The sequence below is a fragment of the Equus quagga genome, chromosome 7 (assembly GCF_021613505.1).
Source record: "Equus quagga isolate Etosha38 chromosome 7, UCLA_HA_Equagga_1.0, whole genome shotgun sequence".
NCBI classification, from domain to species: Eukaryota; Metazoa; Chordata; class Mammalia; order Perissodactyla; family Equidae; genus Equus; species Equus quagga.
Genome location: NC_060273.1, coordinates 60051859 through 60071919, shown reverse-complemented (window position 1 = coordinate 60071919; position 20061 = coordinate 60051859). Strand labels below are relative to the sequence as shown.

General features: G+C 38.5%; 1 protein-coding gene across 1 annotated transcript in view; it reads left to right on the top strand.

The window, feature by feature from the left end:
* Positions 1–20061, top strand: part of GABRG2 (gamma-aminobutyric acid type A receptor subunit gamma2) — a 97469-nt gene that overhangs the window by 73892 nt on the left and 3516 nt on the right. Inside the window, exons 7-8 of the mRNA XM_046667851.1 lie at positions 13800–13952; positions 19504–19709. Coding sequence (XP_046523807.1) covers positions 13800–13952; positions 19504–19709 — 359 coding nt within the window. The remainder of the gene's footprint in view (positions 1–13799; positions 13953–19503; positions 19710–20061) is intronic.

The window sequence follows — 20061 nt, the reverse complement described above, 5'->3', positions numbered from 1 at the left end:
ACTATTTTATTTTCTGAGGAAGATGGGCCCTAAGCTAATATCTATTGCCAATTTTCCTCTTTTTGCTTGAGGAAGATTGTCTCTGAGCCAACATGTGTGACAATCTTCCCCGATTTTGTATGTGTGATGATGCCACAGCTGGCTTGATGAGCTGTGTGTAGGTCTGCACCCAGGATCTGAACTCACGTACCTTGGCCGCCAAAGCGGAGTGCATGAACTTAGCCACTATGCCACCAGGCCAGCTCTCAATTTCCACATGATTTTAACACCACATTCCAATTAGGCTACAATTCCATTAATGCCAACATGAAATCCTCCTTGAGAAATCTCCCCTGATCAGCTGCTCAAGAAGTTGTTGCCTCAATGCTAGAAGAACAACAACGCTTGGCAAACAACATAACTCTCTAAAATTAAAGATTTGTTTTCCTTCTCATTCTTTGCAAATCATAAAAGCAGTTCTTCCACAGTAAGGATTGGTTAACTCTGAAATTTATATAGGAACTCAAGCATAAGAGTAGAGGGAGAAAATCTAATTAAATCCTTAATACATAAAACCATAGTTGAATTACAATCCATAGATTGGTTATTTAAATGACAGTATTAGTGAAAATAAAAAAACCCTCAGGTAAATTGAGAGAGCTAGCTCCTGGTGCAGGTTCTATGGCGTGAGCAGTGACCTTTGGCAAGCTTCTATGCTCCTCAGAGCTCCTCTTTCTTGCCTGTAAAATGAAGAAACTGGCCTGATCTCTAAATTTCCCTTCAGCTCTGACACTGTAGGATCAAATCCAAATTCTAATTCAGCAATGAAAGCACTGAAAACTCCCTGTGTAATGAGGCCAGAGATAGCTTGGGTTTTGGTGAGCAGATCATTACACCATTGTTCTTGATGCTGATTAGACATGGAATACCATCTGTGAAAACAAAGCAAGTGCCAACTCAAAAAAAAAGGATTTGGAGGGTCTCTGATCATCTCCTATGTCAATCCTGCAATAGCAGAAGCCAGATATGAGGCAGATACTTACATACCTTGGCTCATGTGATCCTTCTCGCAGAGCAGTTGCTCCCAGAAGCCCATTTTGCTCGAAAATACAATTCTCATCTTCTCTGTGGACAGAGAATGCTGGGCATCAACACCCCGATCTAGACTGTCCTTTATAAAATGAAACAGACAGAACATTCCACATGGCAAACAGATTGATGCTAGAATTCATTCTATAACATATAAATTGAAAACCAAGACATTCTTCAGATCTGAATCAAAATACAATCCGAAAATGGATGTGGTTGCATGCTTTTCCCAAGTCTTCATATTTTTTCCTTTGTTACACAATCAAGTCACAACAAGGGCTTTTTGGTGAACAGAAGGAGGTGATTGTGCCTACCGTGGAGTAGAGGAGGGCCAGCTGTCATCTCACCAGCCCTGAGGGGACTCTTGAGTCTGCAGAGGATCACACTTAGAGTACAAGGCGTGCTGCCCTCCAATTGAGAGGCTTCTTATCGCGGCTGCACTGTGGCCTGCTCATGCTGTATGTCTGTAACGGAGCCTTGTTGGGGAAGGAAGACAATAGACTGTTCTGCTCTTGTGTCTTTGACCCAAAATGGGCATTACAGTGCAAAAGAAGGGTCCTGTCAGGTATACAGCTTTAGAATCTTTAGGTTTAGAACCAAAGGAGGAAGGAATGGGACTCAGCTTTTGATTTCCTGATAGGTGGAAAAAAAAGAAGATATTTATTGTAAGATGAACTGCTCTGATATATAACTAGATTTTCAAGGTCATAAGACCTTCTGAGCTATGGGAAAACATTAGGAAAAGGAAAAAAATAATGGTAATAGTATTCAAGAACACTTATCAAGCACTTGCTATGTCTCAATCCCTATTGTAAATACTCTACAGGAATCATTCTACTTAATCCTCCTCACAACTCTATGATGTAAGATGACTATATCCCTGTTTTTCCATGTGGGAAAACCAAGACCAGAGTGGTTAAATAAACTACTGAAGGTTATACAGCGAATGAATATCAAACTAAGAAATAGCTACTTTTTATTTTTTTGTTCAATGTTTCATTCCTTATTCAGAGAAACTGACCTTTTTTTAGAACTAACTCTATGTAGTATGATATAATTTATGGAGTTTTTTTTATATTAGTAATGATTTTTGACAAATGTCTCAAAAGTTACCTTGACTGTCATAAAATGCAAAGCTTTCTGAGTAAGAGAATTCCAGCAGGGGGGGAAAAGAACTTTAAAATCGAAGGCTTTGGCATAGAGCAAAGAGCAAGTGAGGTCAAGTTTTGAAGCCTCTAATTTTGCAGAGTATCCCCAGGAGTGATCTGACATCTTGGGGAACATTTTGTAATTTGACCTTTTGCAACCACTGCCTGCAGTTGCCTGAATTTGAACGTTCTTTTTCCAGCTGCATTCAAAGCCATTGTAGAAAGCTTGGTATTCTGATAACATTAGGTTTCTCAACCTCTGCGGGGTCTTTTCTTTAAGAAAATGTCAGTGCCTGGATTAGATTAATCAGGTCTGGCTTCAAATGCAATGTTATGCCAGGCCCATTGAAAGAGTGAAAACAAGAAGAAAATAAAGTGTTCCTACTAACATGCTTATTTCTCTAGGAGATATTTCCGGGTTTTGAGTTATAATCATTAATGACATTTCTTCCTTTGCCTCCTGATTTTGGAACCATTTGTGAGATACATTCTCAAATTCAACAGATAGGGTTCAGATACCTACCATCTTTATTGCTGGTGGCATTGGTTTGAGGATAAGCTTGTAGTCACATTTGGGATTCTCACTATTTCTCATCCAAGTCTAATCTTTGGTATTAACCAACTCAAAGGAGAGGTGGCTGTGCAGGATCATCATACTTGCTTAGAATAGCTGCCTGGCACCTACTGGGTACCTAAAGTAGGCACTATGTGAGAGAAAGCACTAGATTAACCCCTAAAAATTAGCCCATACCTTGACTCAGGGGAGCTTACCAAATGGATAACAGATATGTAAGAAATCATTATCTCCATCCAGTAAGAAAACACCTATGTGGTCAAGTGTCCCAATTTCACCAATCAGATAATACAAAATGAATACAGCGGGAAGAGGTCAGAATGGAATTTTTTCTTTTCAGTCCTTCTAAAATGATGGAAAATGCTATTTAACAGATCAGGAAAACAATGAGGGAAGATGGAGGAACAATGCCTCATAGAGGCGTATGTCCCACAGCAAGTCCTGCTGAATGTTTGTACTATAGACTATAGCAAGAATTCTCTAAAAAACAGGTTCTACAATCATGCACGTTTAGAGAATTTTAGGTTAAAGTAGACATCTTCCATAGTGCAGAGCTGCATCTGTGCTAACGTGCGTTGCAAACCTCCAGTGGAGGAGCGTGCTATGCAGCAAAGTCAAATGTTCCCAAAGAAGCCATTATTTTTAGTATATTATCGAATCAACACTCAATGAAACACATTTTTAGACACCTTACTTTAAGTGTCCCCCCCAACTAATTTCTTCTTCTTCTTTCTTTTTCCTTCTTTTATCTCCCATCTTTTATTTTCCTCTCTTATCTCCTCTTCTTTCTTCTTTTTCCTTCTTTTTTAATATTTTGATTTCTGCTGGCTTTCAAAATTTGGAAGAAATATTAAACAATGGATGAAATAAAATACAAGCTGAGAAAAAGAACAAAAATTATAATGTTAAAGGATAAAAATTATTTGTAGAAATTAAATTTATGAAGAATACTTATAAAGAATTAAAAAATGCTTATTTTGGAGTCAACAAGGCAGCATCCTTCTAATTATAATTTGAACCCATATTTCACAATTCAAATGCCCCCTAATGGTTCTAAACTACTGCATTTGTACCTGTTAGATTACTAGAATTAATGGAAATTAATGGGAGAGCTTTGGCTTTAGAGTCAAACCTTGGTTAGATGCCTACTCCAATATCTGTGGCTGTAAAGAAATTACCACAAATTCTGGAACCTTTGTATACTAATCAGTGAAATATGTCTAATAATAGTAAAGCATAGTTTTGAATGGCATTTAGAGTGACTAGTAGAGTCTTTGTCATATAAGAGGGACTGAAAAATGATGGAAATTACAACAAGAATTGAGCATTGCAATAACTCTATAAGGTTTCTGTGGTGGATGTTATCATCTCTGTTTCACAAGAAAAGAAACTGAGGCCCAGAGTGGCAAGTTAAAATAACTTATTAATATCAACAATTAGTTCTTAGCCATCTTGGGACAAGAACTCAGTGCAATAGATACACTCCTGTTTTTACAAATTTGTGAATGCCAAACAACTTTTCAGGAGAACAGGCTGATGGCTTCATAGTAGATGGAACGAGTGGCTGCTCATGGTTGAAGACTCCGTTTTCCAGAGACAGACCTGTGGACCAGGACTTTCCTGTGGGGAAATCTTGCTCCTTCACAGGTGACAAATAGGATTTCTACTCAATTCCTCTGTGAAGTGGAATCTTGTCCTTTCTATATCAGCATGGCAAAATATAACATACTGACCCCTTCTCTGTGGCCCTGGGATTGACAAATTAATTATAATCTCTAATTCCAGGGAGCATAAAGTCCTTCCTTACCAAGTACTTATCTATGGTTGACTGGAGGTAAAAGACTGCTCTTTTTCTTAGGATTTCTCAGATTTCCACTGACATCTCTACTAAGCCAGTCAAATTTTCTTATCAAAGTTGACAGAAACAGATATAACTACACTATGGTATGCATTCCTTAGTGGTTTCTCCTCACCTGTCGAAAATATTTCCAGTCAGTGACTTACAGCCATGAGAGCTAAGAATGAAATATGAAGTTATGTTTTTAAATTTCTCCCACATGAGACTTCTCAAAGGGATAGATTAGGAGACTTAGTGGTGTCACAATAACGTGCTATGCAAGAAGTAACCACACATAAAAGACTATTGTGTCACCTTTGACTTAATAAGCCATGTGATATGTAAGCAGTCTGTACTTCAGAGTCCAAGTTGAACAGAAGAGGATATTTAATTTTTGTGACACAAATTTGTGAACTATATTAAAATGATGGTATTAATGGTTTTCGTGGATACATTGATGTTCATATAAAGAAAAAGAAAACTGGCTGCTTTACTCTTATTCCTGAAGGTTGCAGGCAGTCTTTTAACAAAGGCTAAAAACAGTATCACTCAACAGGAAGCTTACTTACCAATGTCAGAAAAGCTATTTTGTAAAACAACTGTCTTTAGGAAGTTGCAAGTACCACCTCCTCCATAGATTGTATCTGAAAGATTACAAAACACTTTGTTACCATTAGCATGTACGGCACAGCAACAGGTATGATTATCCCTGTTTTACTGGGAGAATTTAAAAACTTACCCATGTCTCTGCACCTTATTAATGTCATCAGTAGAACTTGAATCCTGGGACTGGATCCTGTGTATTTTCTGCTACCACAAACTACTCTGCACTTATGTAAAACACGTTTTAGCATCTAGTCAGATGTTGGTAGGAGTTACATTTAATTATGCTGGGAAATTGCATTCCCTTTGGATGGATCAAAGTGGCAAATGCATTCATTTGTGTCTTCAACTTTAGATTTCCAAGCCAGTTGTTTTATTTATGCAAATCCCAAGGTGAATTTACTTGCTGTATTGTTGGAATTTGATGACGGGCTCAAAATAATGAATTGCATTATGAAAGGCCACATGGAGCTAAGAATCTGTCGTAGCTCTTTCAGAGGGTGAGGAAGAGACACTGTTACACTAATGAAGAGGATTTTCCAGTAAAATAGTACAGAGAACTGAGATAGGAGCAAATACCTAGATTCCCTGTCTAGAGAAAACCACTAATCTCTGGAGGTTTTGTGAATATTGAGCTTCCTTCTGTCCAAAGCTATTCTCTGAGAGGAATGCTCTAGGTTGGTGGTTGAGTCAGACCAGCTGGTATTCCATACAAATGTTCACAATAACACTATTAGGTGTTCTAGTAAGGAAGTTGAGACTGAGAGAGTTGAGGAACTTGCCCCAAATCACACAACCTGTTTGTGAGAGCACTAGGATTTTTGAACCCAGCCAGTCTGACACCACAGTCCTTGCAGTGGACATTATTAATGTCCCCTTCTTCCATCACCTTCTCTGAGCTGATGCACTCATCCTTCAGGTGCTGCAAGGGTTGGGTGCTAACAGTCCCCTTCTCCGGAATTGCCTTTGGCCAAAATAGAGCCATTTCCACTAGGAGATGAACATCACCCCACTTCAGCCTACAGAATGCAAATTGCTGCTGCTCTTGCCTCAAGGTGGGACTAACTATGTGGTACAGTTTGTTCCAGAACCTCCCGGAAGCTCTTTTCCTTAGGTTGAAGCAAATCCATGCTTTTTTCCGCTGCCTTTTTCTGCTTCCTTCGCTCCTCTTTTCTGACAGCTAACCCCCAAGTCACTCTTGCGAGAATTCTGGACGCCAGCTCTGCTTCAAGGGAAGCTAAGTTGGAGCAGCTCCTGTTCTAAACACAATTCTGTGCTCCCTTTCCTCAGAGAAGTCAGAGGGAGTCTTTAAAAGACAAATTTATCTTGGAAAAAAATTACAAATTACACTTTTCCTTTTTCATTGTTTTTCCCCAACTGTTATTTTGTTCTTTTTCCTCAACATGTGAACTTAAACAACAGATGAGATAAAAATGGAGACATTTTGAAATGAAAACACACCTATTAGACTTCATGTGGAAGACTACGATGGTTCTGCTTCTGCAGCGAAGCCCCTTTGTTCTCTTCCTTCACTAATTGGATCTGGCTGAGAAGCGCAAATCACCAATCGATTTTTTAATAAGCATAATGTGGCCACTCTGATGTGGCTGATTTCCCTTGCCTTTTTAATTCTTGGCAAGCTGTTAAGATTGCTAACAGCTCACCATGACCTTATATCTGCATCTCAGGGGATTACATTCAGCAAGGGATCCAGTAAAAATATTTCCAGAGGCAACAATTTCTAAAGTAAAAGTTTAATATTTTAAAAGTCCATGTTGATCTCTGCCTTGGTCTTAAATGCTTTTGATGTATAGTTCACCCAGGATTTTCTTCATGGTCTGCTGAACTAGAGCATTTATTCATTTAACAAATGATTGCTGAACTCTTTCTTTAAACCAGGCACTGTACCAGGTGCTGAGAATAAAATATTGAACAAAATAGGTACAGCCACTTCCTTTATTGAGTTCATGGACTAATTATAATCTAGAGTGTAATCTAACATTCAAGCCAGTCATGCACTATAATTATGATCAGCTCTATGGTAGACATATGATGCTATGAGATCTCACTGAGGACATTTGATCTAATAAGGGCTTCTCTAATGATGGGATAAATTAATTGACATCTGAAGAAAGAATAGAGTTAATTAAGTAAAGATGGGGATACTAAAGTTTGAGCCAAGGGAATTAACATGTGAAAAGATCCTAAGGCAGGAGGTAGGTAGCAGGGGGCATTGAAGAAACTGCAAGAACCCCAATTGGAGCATGAAAAAATACTATTTAAGATGAGACTGGAGACATAGTCAGGGAAAAGGTCATACAAAGTCTTACAGGAAAAGTTAAAGAATTTTAATGTCTCCTGACAAAAATGGGCAATTACAGAAGAGTTTGGAGGTGTGTATATGTGTGTGACATGATCAGAGGAGCAGAGTATTCCAGAAGTTGGGGGCAACATTTGGCAAATGAGGACAAAAGAATGAGCAGAACCCCTTGGGAAAGCAGAAAGCAAATCGGATTGGGTGGGCATTAAAGAGGGAGATTATAAATGGTGTGAGATGTGGCTGGGATGATTCAGTGTGGATCAGGGCAAAATAGACTAGAATCATGGGGTAAGTAGTAAGGATTTTATACTGAGAAACTTGAAGAGAATGGCATGAGCAGAAATGCATTCTAGAAAGATTAGTTTAGATCAGCACTGTCCAACTGAGCTCTCTATGAGGAAGCAACTTTTCCATAATTGGTACTTATCACAACAGAGTGGTCACTAACCACATGTAACTATTGAGCGCTTGAAGGCGGCTTAAGCAACTGAGGAAATGAATTTTTAAGTTTTACTTAATTTTCAACTTTACTTAAGATGGCTACCATCTTAGCACAGGCCTAGTCACAGTATGGAGTGTGTGTGCAGGGGAGGGAGGAGTGGAAGGTTGGAATGAGGAAAAGGAGTGGGAGAGGAGTTAGGAATCCCAGAGACATAGGATGCCAGGAAGAATAAAGAGAAAAATCATAAAAGCATGAAATGAAAATATTTAATTTACTTTGTCTAGGGCTTAGAGAACATGAAGTGAATATGAGAGAGAAAGATCTAGGTTAAATTCAGATTATAGACAGCCTTTCATGCCAGGCTAAGGAGTTTGGGCCTTCTTTGCAGAGGAGCATGGATCTCTTTAAAGTTTGTGAAGAGTGGCATTATTTAATCAGAACTTTCAGAAATGTGCTTGCCAGAAACTTCATGTAATCAGACGTGTAAGATAAATTCTCACAGATATGTTTTATTGGATCCCTTGTGCCATGGCGTGATGCCACATTCATGTCTTTCTTCGCCTGAGGATTCCTGGATGGCACGGATCACACTATATGGTTTTCCCTCTCTTGACCTCAAAGGACGTAGTTGCCGGAAGAATGTTGAACATAATTCCAGAATAGTTCATGAGAGCCTGCCTGAGACACCACGGGGAATAGTGGGCAGGCGATGGATGCAGAAGCATTTGGGGGTGCCATACATGGAAGTTAGCAGCTGATTACATTTGAAAATCTTTTCTCCCCCACAATGCTCTAGACTTCTTAAGCTCAGGCACTGGGATTCTGCCCAAGGACTGAGTATTCTACTCATCCTTTTAGGCACATGGCAAAAGCTTGGTGCCAACTGAAAGGCAATATTTAAAACCACTTTTTTCTGAAGTGTTTATTCGAGATCTCTAAGAATGAAATACTTTTTTTTACATACTTCCCGAATGCCTTCCCCAAAGTTTACATCAGTGTATACCCCCGCCCAGAGTGTGCAGCTCTGCTCTTTGTCCACACCTTGTCAGTACTGGAAATTACCAGTTTATTTTTTTCCCCAAGCAGAGAGGTTAAAAGTGAAATACTATTACTTTACTGTGCATTTTACCGATTGCTACTGAAGTTGAGAATCTTTTCGTATATGTAGTATGCATGAATTGTTCATTCATTTTGGTTAGCCCAGCTAAAAATTTGGATTTCTTTTCCCAATGATCAATGGGAATTCTTTATGCATCAGTGATACTAGCCTTTGATTTTTTATTTTTTTGGAAATATTTTATTCAAGTGTGGTATTTTTGCCTTTTAAAATTATGTAAAGCATTCTTTATAATAGGAAAGTTCTAAGTTTTACATGGTAAATGTGATTTTTTTTTCCTTTGTGCCTTTGATGTTTTATGTGATGCTGACAAAGACTTTTCCATAGTAAGATTATAAAGATATTCTCCTATGTTTTTTCCTTGAGTACTTATAGTCATGCTTAAGCTTGGATCTTCAGTCCATCTTAAATTTATTTTTGTGTGTTAGGTGAGGTACAGATCTAATTTTAGAAAATAATTTCCCCAGAAGAAAATGCAGCCAATCAACTCCTGCCTGCTGATAGTCAAAGTCAACCTCATGGAATTATGCCCGAGATTCAAGGGTTTAATGAGGGGTGATAAATGTGGATTTAATACATTGTCTCATTATTTCTCTCTGTCTGCCTGAGTTGTAGTCAGAGAGAAAATAATCTTGTTCCCATTTAACCCATTTAATTTACAATCACTTTGAGATTCCATAGGTCATAGTCTCCACATTTCCTAATATAGTGTTCTATGCATAGCAATGATTAAAAATATTTGTTGGGGCTGGCCCCATGGCCTCGTGGTTAAGTTCAGTGCACTCTGCTTCAGCAGCCTGGGTTTGCAGGTTTGGATCCCAGGCGCAGACCTACACCATTCATTGGCCATGCTGTAGCAGTGGCCCACATACAAAATAGAGGAAGATTGGCAGATGTTAGCTCAGGACTAATCTTCCTTTGGCTAAAAAAGAGGAAGATTGGGAATGGATGTTAGCTCAGGGCAAATCTTCCTCAGCACCCCCCCCCCGCCCCCGCAAAAAATTTGTTGACTTAAGTAAAGAAGAGATTAGAGAAAGGAATGTAAAGAAAAGTATAACACTAACCAAACCTTCAAAGTTAACCTAGTAGAATAATATATACTCTATTCAACTAGATTGAAGTGGACGGAGAAAGAATCATGAGAGAGGAACAAAGTGAAGTCTTAGTATTTTCACCATCCCAACAAAGTGTTTAGGATGTTTAGAGATAATATATACAAACCATTCAGTGCTGGCACATAGTAGGGCCTCATTACTGGTAACTAGAACATAATTATTTTTATCATTTCAGGTGTTCAACAGAGAGAAACACTTCTCTACCATGGAATCATTAAGTTTTTAAGAGGAGTTTCATGCATGAAATAAGAGTCTAAATGCCCTAATAAATGTTGAATTTTAAAGCTTTCATATGGTTAACAACACAGCTAAAAAATAATAGTTGGAATTCACTGTTCTTTAATGTTGATGTTCTTTTCCTAAAACTAGACATAAGAAGATTACAAAAAATAAAGAATGGACATTAACAGGGGTTATTCAAATTATATGTCTCCTCTGTCATAGCTTGTGTCTATTGCATTCTAAATTAGGACAAAAGCAGGGACCAAACTAATTTATAAAATGCTATGACTTTAAATATCATATGTTAGGAAAAAGTCAGTAGACAGAATAAATCTGAAGTGGCTGAAATAACCCCCTTTGCCTTGGTTGGCATTTAAACCTTTGGGCCTGGGATTCACTGATGCGGCCCTTTAAGGGGATTTGAATCTATAGGCTCCTCAGCCCAAGAGTTTTTAAAAATACAAAAAGCCATGTGGCCTTAGAGATAAGACAAACATCAGACTGTCACTGTGAAGCTGCTTTGCTATTAAATGGCCTGTTCCCAAGTTTGAATCAGTAATCTACCGGTAGAAAAGCTTTGAATTTGCTGGCAAAGATGAAAGATGCTCAGAAGCTATTACCTTAAAATAGAAATTGATAGATAAATCGGCTGTGGAAGTTTAGATTCTGACCTAAAGGGAAGTGGAGAATTGAATTGAGATAATTATCTTCTTAACCTCAGGCAAAATTAAAGTTCACCTTTAAAAGAGTCAGATCATTAATGCCGAAGTATAGATTCTAATTCACTTACATGATAAGGAGTAAAAAGAAGTTACTAAAATTGTCTAGATTTATTTAAAATATTATAATTTGTAAAGTTTCAGTTAAACATGTGTTTAAAATATGCAGAAAACTCTCAAGGACTTGGAAAATAGGGAGGAAAAAGTGTCCCTGAATATTATTTTAGAGGAAAACCTCTCTGTTTCTCCTAGCTTGCATTTGCCTCTGGTATTCAAATCAAGGAAACAGGAAAAAAAAAAAAAAGATAGACATTAATAGGGATCATCTCAAATTAAATGTCTTTACTTCTCATTCATTGCCTGTATGTATTATATTCTAAATTAGAACAAAAGCAGAGACCAAACTAATTTAGAAAATGCTTTGGCTTTAAATAGCTTAAGTCCAGATAAATCAACACAGAAGAATCATAATCCCAGGGAACGAATCAAAATCTAGTTATCATCAATAAGAAATTCATAGCTTCAAGTTTTGAGGGATAATTGCTAAATAATTTGCTATGTGTTGATCTCCGAGAGGGAACTGATGTTCCAGTGGAAGCTTATTTCCCAGTTAGTGTCTGCGTCACTATCACTGCCTTAACCAGACCTGACTCAGACAAGAAACAGTACATCAATCCACCAAAGGACAGTATTGGCAGGTAGTCTTAACCCCAGTGAGGAAACACTGCAGGGTTAGGGGAGAGTTTTTATTCCCTTGAACAGGAGCCCACAAAGGGTTTTGTGTCCCAGTAGCTTGGGAGGGTGCGGAGTTAAAGCTTCAGAGTGGGAAGGAAGAACTGGACTGAATACGAATAACCCACCCTAATAAGGCAACTTTCTCTGCACGAGGCTTCTAAAGTAACTTATTTTCAAATCAGATCTAAATCAGCCAAGTAAGTAGAGAAACGCAGGCACAAAACCAAATTATTAAACTAAAACTCATGATTCAGATTTCATTCTCCATGCATTTTAGGATGAATTATAATTTAGTAAAGAAAGAAGAAGCAACATTTGGAAAGTGGTCTCATGTGTTCACCTCTCATTGCAAGAGCAGATAAAGTCTTTGAAACAGATGTTCTCTAAGAACATACAGAAAACATAAAAATATAGTAACTAGGATATGTCTCCAAGGTATCTTTTCTAAAATCAAAAATTAAAATTCTCTAAAATTTTACTTGGAATTATACAAAATGAAGGACACAAAATTTTAAAAGCAAAGCATGCATCGTGATTGTAAAAACTCGGAGACTTCACATTGTGTCACATTAAATTGTTCTCATGTATAGCTATGTGGTTATTCTTTGATTCTTTTATTACTCTACTCTCTGGATTATTTACACAAACTCCTTTTTTGTTTGTTTGTTTGTTGCTGAGGAAGATTCACCCTGGGGTAACATCTGGGCCAGTCTTCCTCTATTTTGTATATGAGTTGCTGCCACAGCATAGCGGTGGACGGGTGTTACAGTTCCGCGTCCAGAAACTGAATCCAGGCCACCGAAGTAGAATGCGCTGAACTTAACCACTAGGCCATGGGATCGATCCCACAAGCTCCCTTTTTTAACCCAAATATTCCAGAATACAGCTTCTTGATTTTTTTTTTTTGGAGGAAGATTAGCCCTGAGCTAACATCTGCCTCCAATCCTCTTTTTGCTGATGAAGACTGGCTCTGAGCTAACATCCGTGCCCAACTTCCTCTACTTTATATGTGGGATGCCTGCCACAGCATGGCTTGCCAAGCGGTGCCATGTCCGCACCTGGGATCCAAACCGGCAAACCCTGAGCTGCCAAAGCAGAAGGTGCACACTCAACCGATGTGCCACCAGGCTGGCCCCAGCTTCTTGATTTTTCATTTTTTTCTTTATATTTAAACTTGTAAATGTTTTCATTCATTTGATCATTTATTCAACAAATGTTAATGAATGCCTATTTGGAATCAAATAGGATGCTAAGTACTGTAGTGCAATGACGGCTTAGAATAGACACAGTTTGTGGACCCATGCAGATAAGAAAGTACTAATTGAAGTAACTGCTATGAAGGAAAACCATATGATTCAATGAAAACATGAGAAAAATATCTCAGCACAGGATTTTTGTTATAAACTGAGTAAAATAGTCATTTACTAGTGTCAACACCAGGATATTCCTCTCTAGTTTGTATGAAGAAAGGTCCTGAAAACAAGAGGAAATTGCTACAAACCTTAGGATTCATTGCAGGCAACAGAGGCACAGTGTAGAAACACTATTCCTCTCCCTTCCCACCAAACAAGAGAAATTTATATTGTGTGTATTAAGTAGGCAGAGAAGGAACCATCAAAAATAACCTGAGATAAGAAAATCTGATCAATAGGCTCACAAATGTTTCCTTCTATCTAGTAGTCACCTTGCTTCTAAAAGGATCAGAATTCCGTTTAGTTTGGATTTTGCCTCTTTATTTTGGTTTCTAACTCAGGTGGGTAGAAGATAGTTTTCAACATATCCCTTGTACAGAGCTCTCAATTTAAACGTGTGAACATGAGAGTTGAATATACGTTTGTGTGCAAATGCCTTACAGTTTTTGCTAAGGCGCTGTGTGGCGCTATCTCTGTTCTACGGCAGGAGACTACGTGGTCATGACTGTCTACTTTGACCTGAGCAGAAGAATGGGCTACTTCACCATCCAGACCTACATCCCCTGCACACTCATCGTCGTCCTCTCCTGGGTGTCTTTCTGGATCAATAAGGATGCTGTTCCAGCCAGGACTTCTTTAGGTGAGACTCATTTCTTGGTGTTGTAGATCCCAAGATAAGTACCCAATATCAGTGATCTTTGCTCCCTTTTCTAAATTGATTTGCATTGAATTTAGTCAGCAATTACATAGAAATGCCATTTGTTTCATTTTAGAGAAAACTAGCATATAAAAAAAGAAAGACAATGTTTAAAGCTTCCTAATTCTGTTTTCCTTAATTACCTCAATAGGTTTTCTTCAGTAACTTTTCCTGATAAATTTCAGTTAACCAGGATATAAGCAAATTTGTAATTTCAACAGAGTTTTTGGTCTTGGTCTCTGGGCAGCTATATGCTGGAGCTGCTCACACCAGTTCGTGAGAGCTGATTGCCCTTTTCCAGCGATGTGTTCAGTGATATCACATTTGTAGCTTGAAATCAGCCAAGGGGAAAGTATTAACAACATGGAAATAGACACACACTAAAGATGAGGAGCTTCTTCTTCTAGAGTCAATTGTCACACATTTACCAACATACCATTGGCTGTTGATTAATTCTAATGTGCATAATTATCATGATGATATTTGAAGACACACATACATAGTAATTGGCTCTTTATAAAAGAGCCATTGAAAGGATTATTTTTGGGAAAACACAATTACATGTGAAATTTTGGGAACCCCTCCCCTCCACTTTTAAGATTATTTGCCATTTGCTCCATCTATTGCATGTGGTGATGTTTGTCTTGGATTTTCACACATTTTTCCTCACATGAGGAAGAAGGCTCATAGAGATTATAACAAAACCGCAGACTCATAAGATCTTTGGAGTCTAGACCCATGAACAAAATTTTCATACTGACATAAAATTCCTTAAAGACTTAGCTAAGTAAGAATAGAGCTACTGGAAGATGACTTATAAAACCACAATCCTGTTTCATCAGCCATGTGAAAACTAGAACCACATCCCTTGCTCACTCTTCAGCTAGAGAGGCAGGCTCATGCAATAATAAAGAGCTTGGATTTTGAAACCTAACAAATCTGGATTTCAACCCATATGTATAATATGGTCTTGGAAATGCCCTTTAATCTCTATAGATCACAATTTCCTCACATGTAAAATATTTATCATTTCCTGTACCTAGCTTGTGGGGTTTTATTAGGTTAAATAAGGTATTCCATGCAAAGTGCACAGAACATAATGAGGCCTCAGAAATGTGAGCAGCCGTAGTCATTTTCTGACAAAATGATCTGTACCAGCTTATTAAAACCAAGGGCAGAAGCGATTACTGGGGAAAAAAAGACATCATTTGCATATTTGTCCTCTTCCAAACCTAATTTAGTCTCCCATCTGTTTCGAAATAGTTATTTTGATTTTTTCTGTTATATGTGGTACTTTATAAGTCCTATTCAACAATTATAATATCTTGTCTAAGGCTACATGCTGAATTAAACCCAAAATATGTTGAGCCTATTACTTGTCACTCTGAGTGAATGTGTTGCATTACATGTTATGTCTGTCTCTCATATCAGAATGTAAATGTCTTTTTCACTCCCAGTATAGTCCTGGCATATAGCTGGTACCTCAATGATTATTCAAGTAATGTATGCACTTGTGAATGGATGGAACAAATGCACTGATGCATTCCAATCTACTCATCCCAAAAATATTTTAAAGAAAAGATTTCAAATCAATCTCTTCTCTTGAAGTTCAGACTCCTACTGGTTAAAATCTCTGTTATGGCCACTCGGGTAGCTCACTTCAATTATTCATTAAATGAATGCTCACTGGCAAAAGACCATGGTGGGAGGGATCAAGGTGAGTGAGCTGAGGAATGAGGAATGAGGGAGAGGCCCCTGAGCAAATAGCAGCTTAGTGTTCCTATATGATCATTGACTACAAGTCAGACATGTTCTATTTGGTTCCCATGCCTTTTCTGCTCTTCACAACTGCATGTAGACATTGCTGTAATAATAATAAAAATTACCACATTTTTCAGAGCTAAGGAAACAGAGGTGCTGCAAGGTTAAATGACTTACACAAGGTCACACAACCAGTAGGTGGTGGATCTGCACCTTAGCTAATGAGACCCAGGTTTGCTTTGGGTGTGAGGCCTTGTCGAAGGCCAGTTGTGGCAAAAGGTGGGCAGCTGGGTTGAGCAAGTTTCTCTATTTTAACTTTGCTGTCTCACTTCTCTAGATCAGTATTTCTTAAATTATACAGCACATTTAAATCACTAGGGGGCTTTGTAACGTACAACTGCCTTAGTCCGCCCCCAAGAAACGCTTATTTAATTTGTTGCCAGCATGGCCTGGGGGTTAGGAGACAGAAAAGAAATTTCCCCTGTGATCCTAATGTGCAATCACATTTTAGAACACTGACCTAGATTTCACTGGGTCCAGTTACCTTTTCCAATATTTACAATCAAGAGTTAAGCCAGGTGACCTTAACCACTTGTAGATTTCAGGCTTATTGCCACAGAACAGTTAGAACCAAGTTGTTTTATGAATGAGATAAGTAGACTCACATGGCTGGGAGACTCTGGCTGCTTTCTGAGCTCAGACCACTAGAGCCTGGGGGAATCCTCATCCTGGAGCTTATAACACTTGAATATAGCTTGGTACAGAGGTGGTAGCTGGTGAGGTTTAATCATAGTGTAATGACAATGGATGAAACAATGAAATTACCGATTAGTACTTCTGACCCAAGTACTCAATTAGTACTCTGACCCAACCTGAGGTGAGGTAGCATGCCTGCAGAGCTTGCTTCATGCCAAGACTGGAGGAATTGGTAAAGGCTATGGAAGTTTTGCATCTACTGCAGGTAAGAGAAGTCTAATTTCTTTGCTTAGCAAGACTGGACTTAAAAACCACATCAAGCCATCTTGTTGGTTGGAGAATCAGTTAAAACTCCCACTTGTCCACTCATCATTGTACTCGTCCCTGTAGCTCCAGGCAGAACTTTGTAAATTTTTAGTTTATGCCGTCAAGACAATTCTGACTCCCAGCAACCCTGTGTAGAGCAGAGCAGACCTTGCCTGGTCTTTCTATACCATCCTCTCACCTTTCTGCGCTGTACCAGACAACGCTCCGCTGCTGTTCATAGGGTATTCATGGCCAATTCTTTTCAGAAGTGGGCGGCCAGGTTCTTCCTAGTATGAAAGCTCTGCTGAAATCTGTCTACCATGGGTGACCCTGCTGGTGTTTGAAATACTGATAGCATGGCTTTTAGCAGCACAGCAATATGCAGCTACCACCGTATGACAACCGACAGATGGCTCATGTGGTTCCCTGACTGGGAAATCTTACATTTATCGACACTTTACTAGGAATTGGCACTTTGTGAACATTATTTAATTTAATCTTGAGAAGAACCCTATGAGGTCTTCCCCACACCATCCCCAGTCTCTAGACGAGATACTTAAGCATTCCTAAGTTTCTGTCACGACAACATGGAAGACCCACAGACCCACATCATATCCTGAATTAGGAATCTACTGTAGCTCCCAAGTGTCTGGTGTTTCATGCCACATATTATGTACCTCTTTACAGAGAGGAAATAGAACAATGTGGTTCAAGGTAAAGCATTTGAAGTCAGACTTCCTAGGCTTGTATTTCATCTCTATCACTTACTAGCTTGGATAAATTTCTTATTCTTTCTGTGCTTCATTATTTTTTTTTCACCTGCAAAAAAAAAAAGAATAACAGTGCTTATCTCATTGTGAGGATTTTGTGAGATAATATATAAAGTGCTTGACACAGTCCATGGCCAAAGGAAGAGATCTCTAAAAGTTAGCAACTGTTATGTGAAATTAAAACTCTCTCCCACAAGTCATCAATATGGATTCCTACTTTCAAATGTGGGTTGAGTCTCTTTGACCTTTCATATATTCACTATCCCTTGATTGTTTCATTTACTCATTCAGCAGATAATTATTGAGTCCCAGCACTACACTCGACTGAGAGGTTACTATGGACATCAAGATGGATGTCTTGTCTGTTGTTATAGAGATTATCGACTAGAAAGGGAGATGGATAATTCTGTAATCAGTAACAATAGTGTTGGAAAGGTGCAATAGCTGTAGTTTGTAACTACAGTTCCCTTTATCATCCCTCTCCTCTATTAAAACTTACTCTTTTCTGTGAAGTTATTTCAACCACCACTGATCTTGACAGTTGACTGTCTCCTGGAAATCTCTTGGTCAGCAGTAGTAGAATTGCACAGTCTTAGATGATGGAAATTTCCCCTTTTCCCTCTTCCTCATCACAAATGTAAGTCACAAAGCTGGAGATGGTAAAGGCTCAGGACTCCTGCTTTTGGAGTACAGAAAGATGCATCCAGTCATGATAGGAAATGCTGAATTTAGAATCAGAATGGTAAGAAATGAGTGGGGCTTCAAAGAGTTAGTCCAACAGATGGGAAACTGAGACCTAGACAGTTACGTTGACTTCACTTCCTACTGCTGGAGCTAGAACCTATTCAAATACTGAGTACGTGTTGCCTTTGTTATAAATAACACAGCTTTTACAGAAGGAAAGTCCCTGATCCTTCTCTGGTAGATGCATATAGGTTCTCTTAACTTTGTTCCCTGTCATTAAACAACCATTGGGAAGGCTAGTTTGGTGGGCCCTGTTGTACAATGAGACAAAGAAGGGTTTTGAAATCAGACATTTAATTCCTATGTTCAAATCCTCCTGGTACTTTACTAACTGTTCAATATGGAGCTGGTCTTTTAGCCTCATTTTCCTCAACTATAAAATCAAAATAAAAATATCTGCCATAAAGATTCAAAGAGAGACCATCCATAAAATCTTTATCACAGTACCTTGCACAACGACGTTTTCAGTAAATAATAGTTATGATGTTACTTCTGAAATACTTATTTTCATCCTATAATAGTCTTTAAAGAATGCATCAATCAGAACATGTCACTCACACACAGCTCACCTCCTCTATTTAACACCTTTAAATGACTTCTCTTTGCGCTTTGAATAAAATGCAAACTTTTTGCCTGCTCTGCATGATAGAACTTCTATCTATTTCCTCAGCATCACCTTGATACCCCTGCCCCTCCCCAGATGCTAGGTATACTAAAAATTTAAAAAAGAAGGTTTTCCTTCCTCAGCATCTGCCCTTAATTTATTTACTCTGCCAATAGTTAAAAAGTTGATTTCTTCTAATTTTTTTTAAGCTTACCTTAAACCTCACCTCCTCAAAAAAGCCTTCCCTCAACATCCATCTAACTAGGTTCTCATCATCCCTGCTCTTCTCCATGGCACAGACCATAATTTGTAGTTATACTTTTCTTTATTTACTTGATTCATAATGTTCTCTCTCACTAAATTGTGGGGTACATAAGGGCAGAGACCATGTCTATTTTCTTTCTCAACATATACGCAGTGCTTGTCACAGTAGCTGATACATCGTAGGCAGGCAATAAATATTTGTGTACGGAGTGAATGAATTCCAATTAAACTCCCTTTCCCATTGCTGAGGTTGCTTATCAGAAGTCACAAAACAAGTTTAGTCTCAGTAGTGACTCACTTACCCAGCTTGCTGACGTGGTCACAAAATTTTTATTGTGCTTCTCTTCAGGTATCACCACTGTCCTGACAATGACTACCCTCAGCACTATTGCCCGGAAGTCCCTCCCCAAGGTCTCCTATGTCACAGCAATGGATCTCTTTGTATCTGTCTGCTTCATCTTTGTCTTCTCTGCTTTGGTGGAGTATGGCACTCTGCATTATTTTGTCAGCAACCGGAAACCAAGCAAGGACAAAGACAAAAAGAAGAAAAACCCTGTATGTATCATTTCCTATTGGGACCACTGAAATTTTTATGCAGAAAGACCACCGGTTTGTTTAGGTTTGGTCTTGCTTAGACTATCTCCAGGTTAAGCCTCAACACTTTGGGCGCCAAGTTGAAAAATGAATGTGTTTGTTTGGCTGGGCCATAGGGATTCATTATGATCATTAGTTACTCGAGAGAGACCTGATTCTAAGGAACATTCTTACTCTCTTCATTTCATGGGGAATGTAACCATTTCTGAGAAATGCATGCATTTTTCTAGTTGCTATTATTCCAGGTCTCACTGATTTTCATCTTTCTGCCACTTTGCTATAGTTTTTTAAATTATTGATATTTTTAATTAAA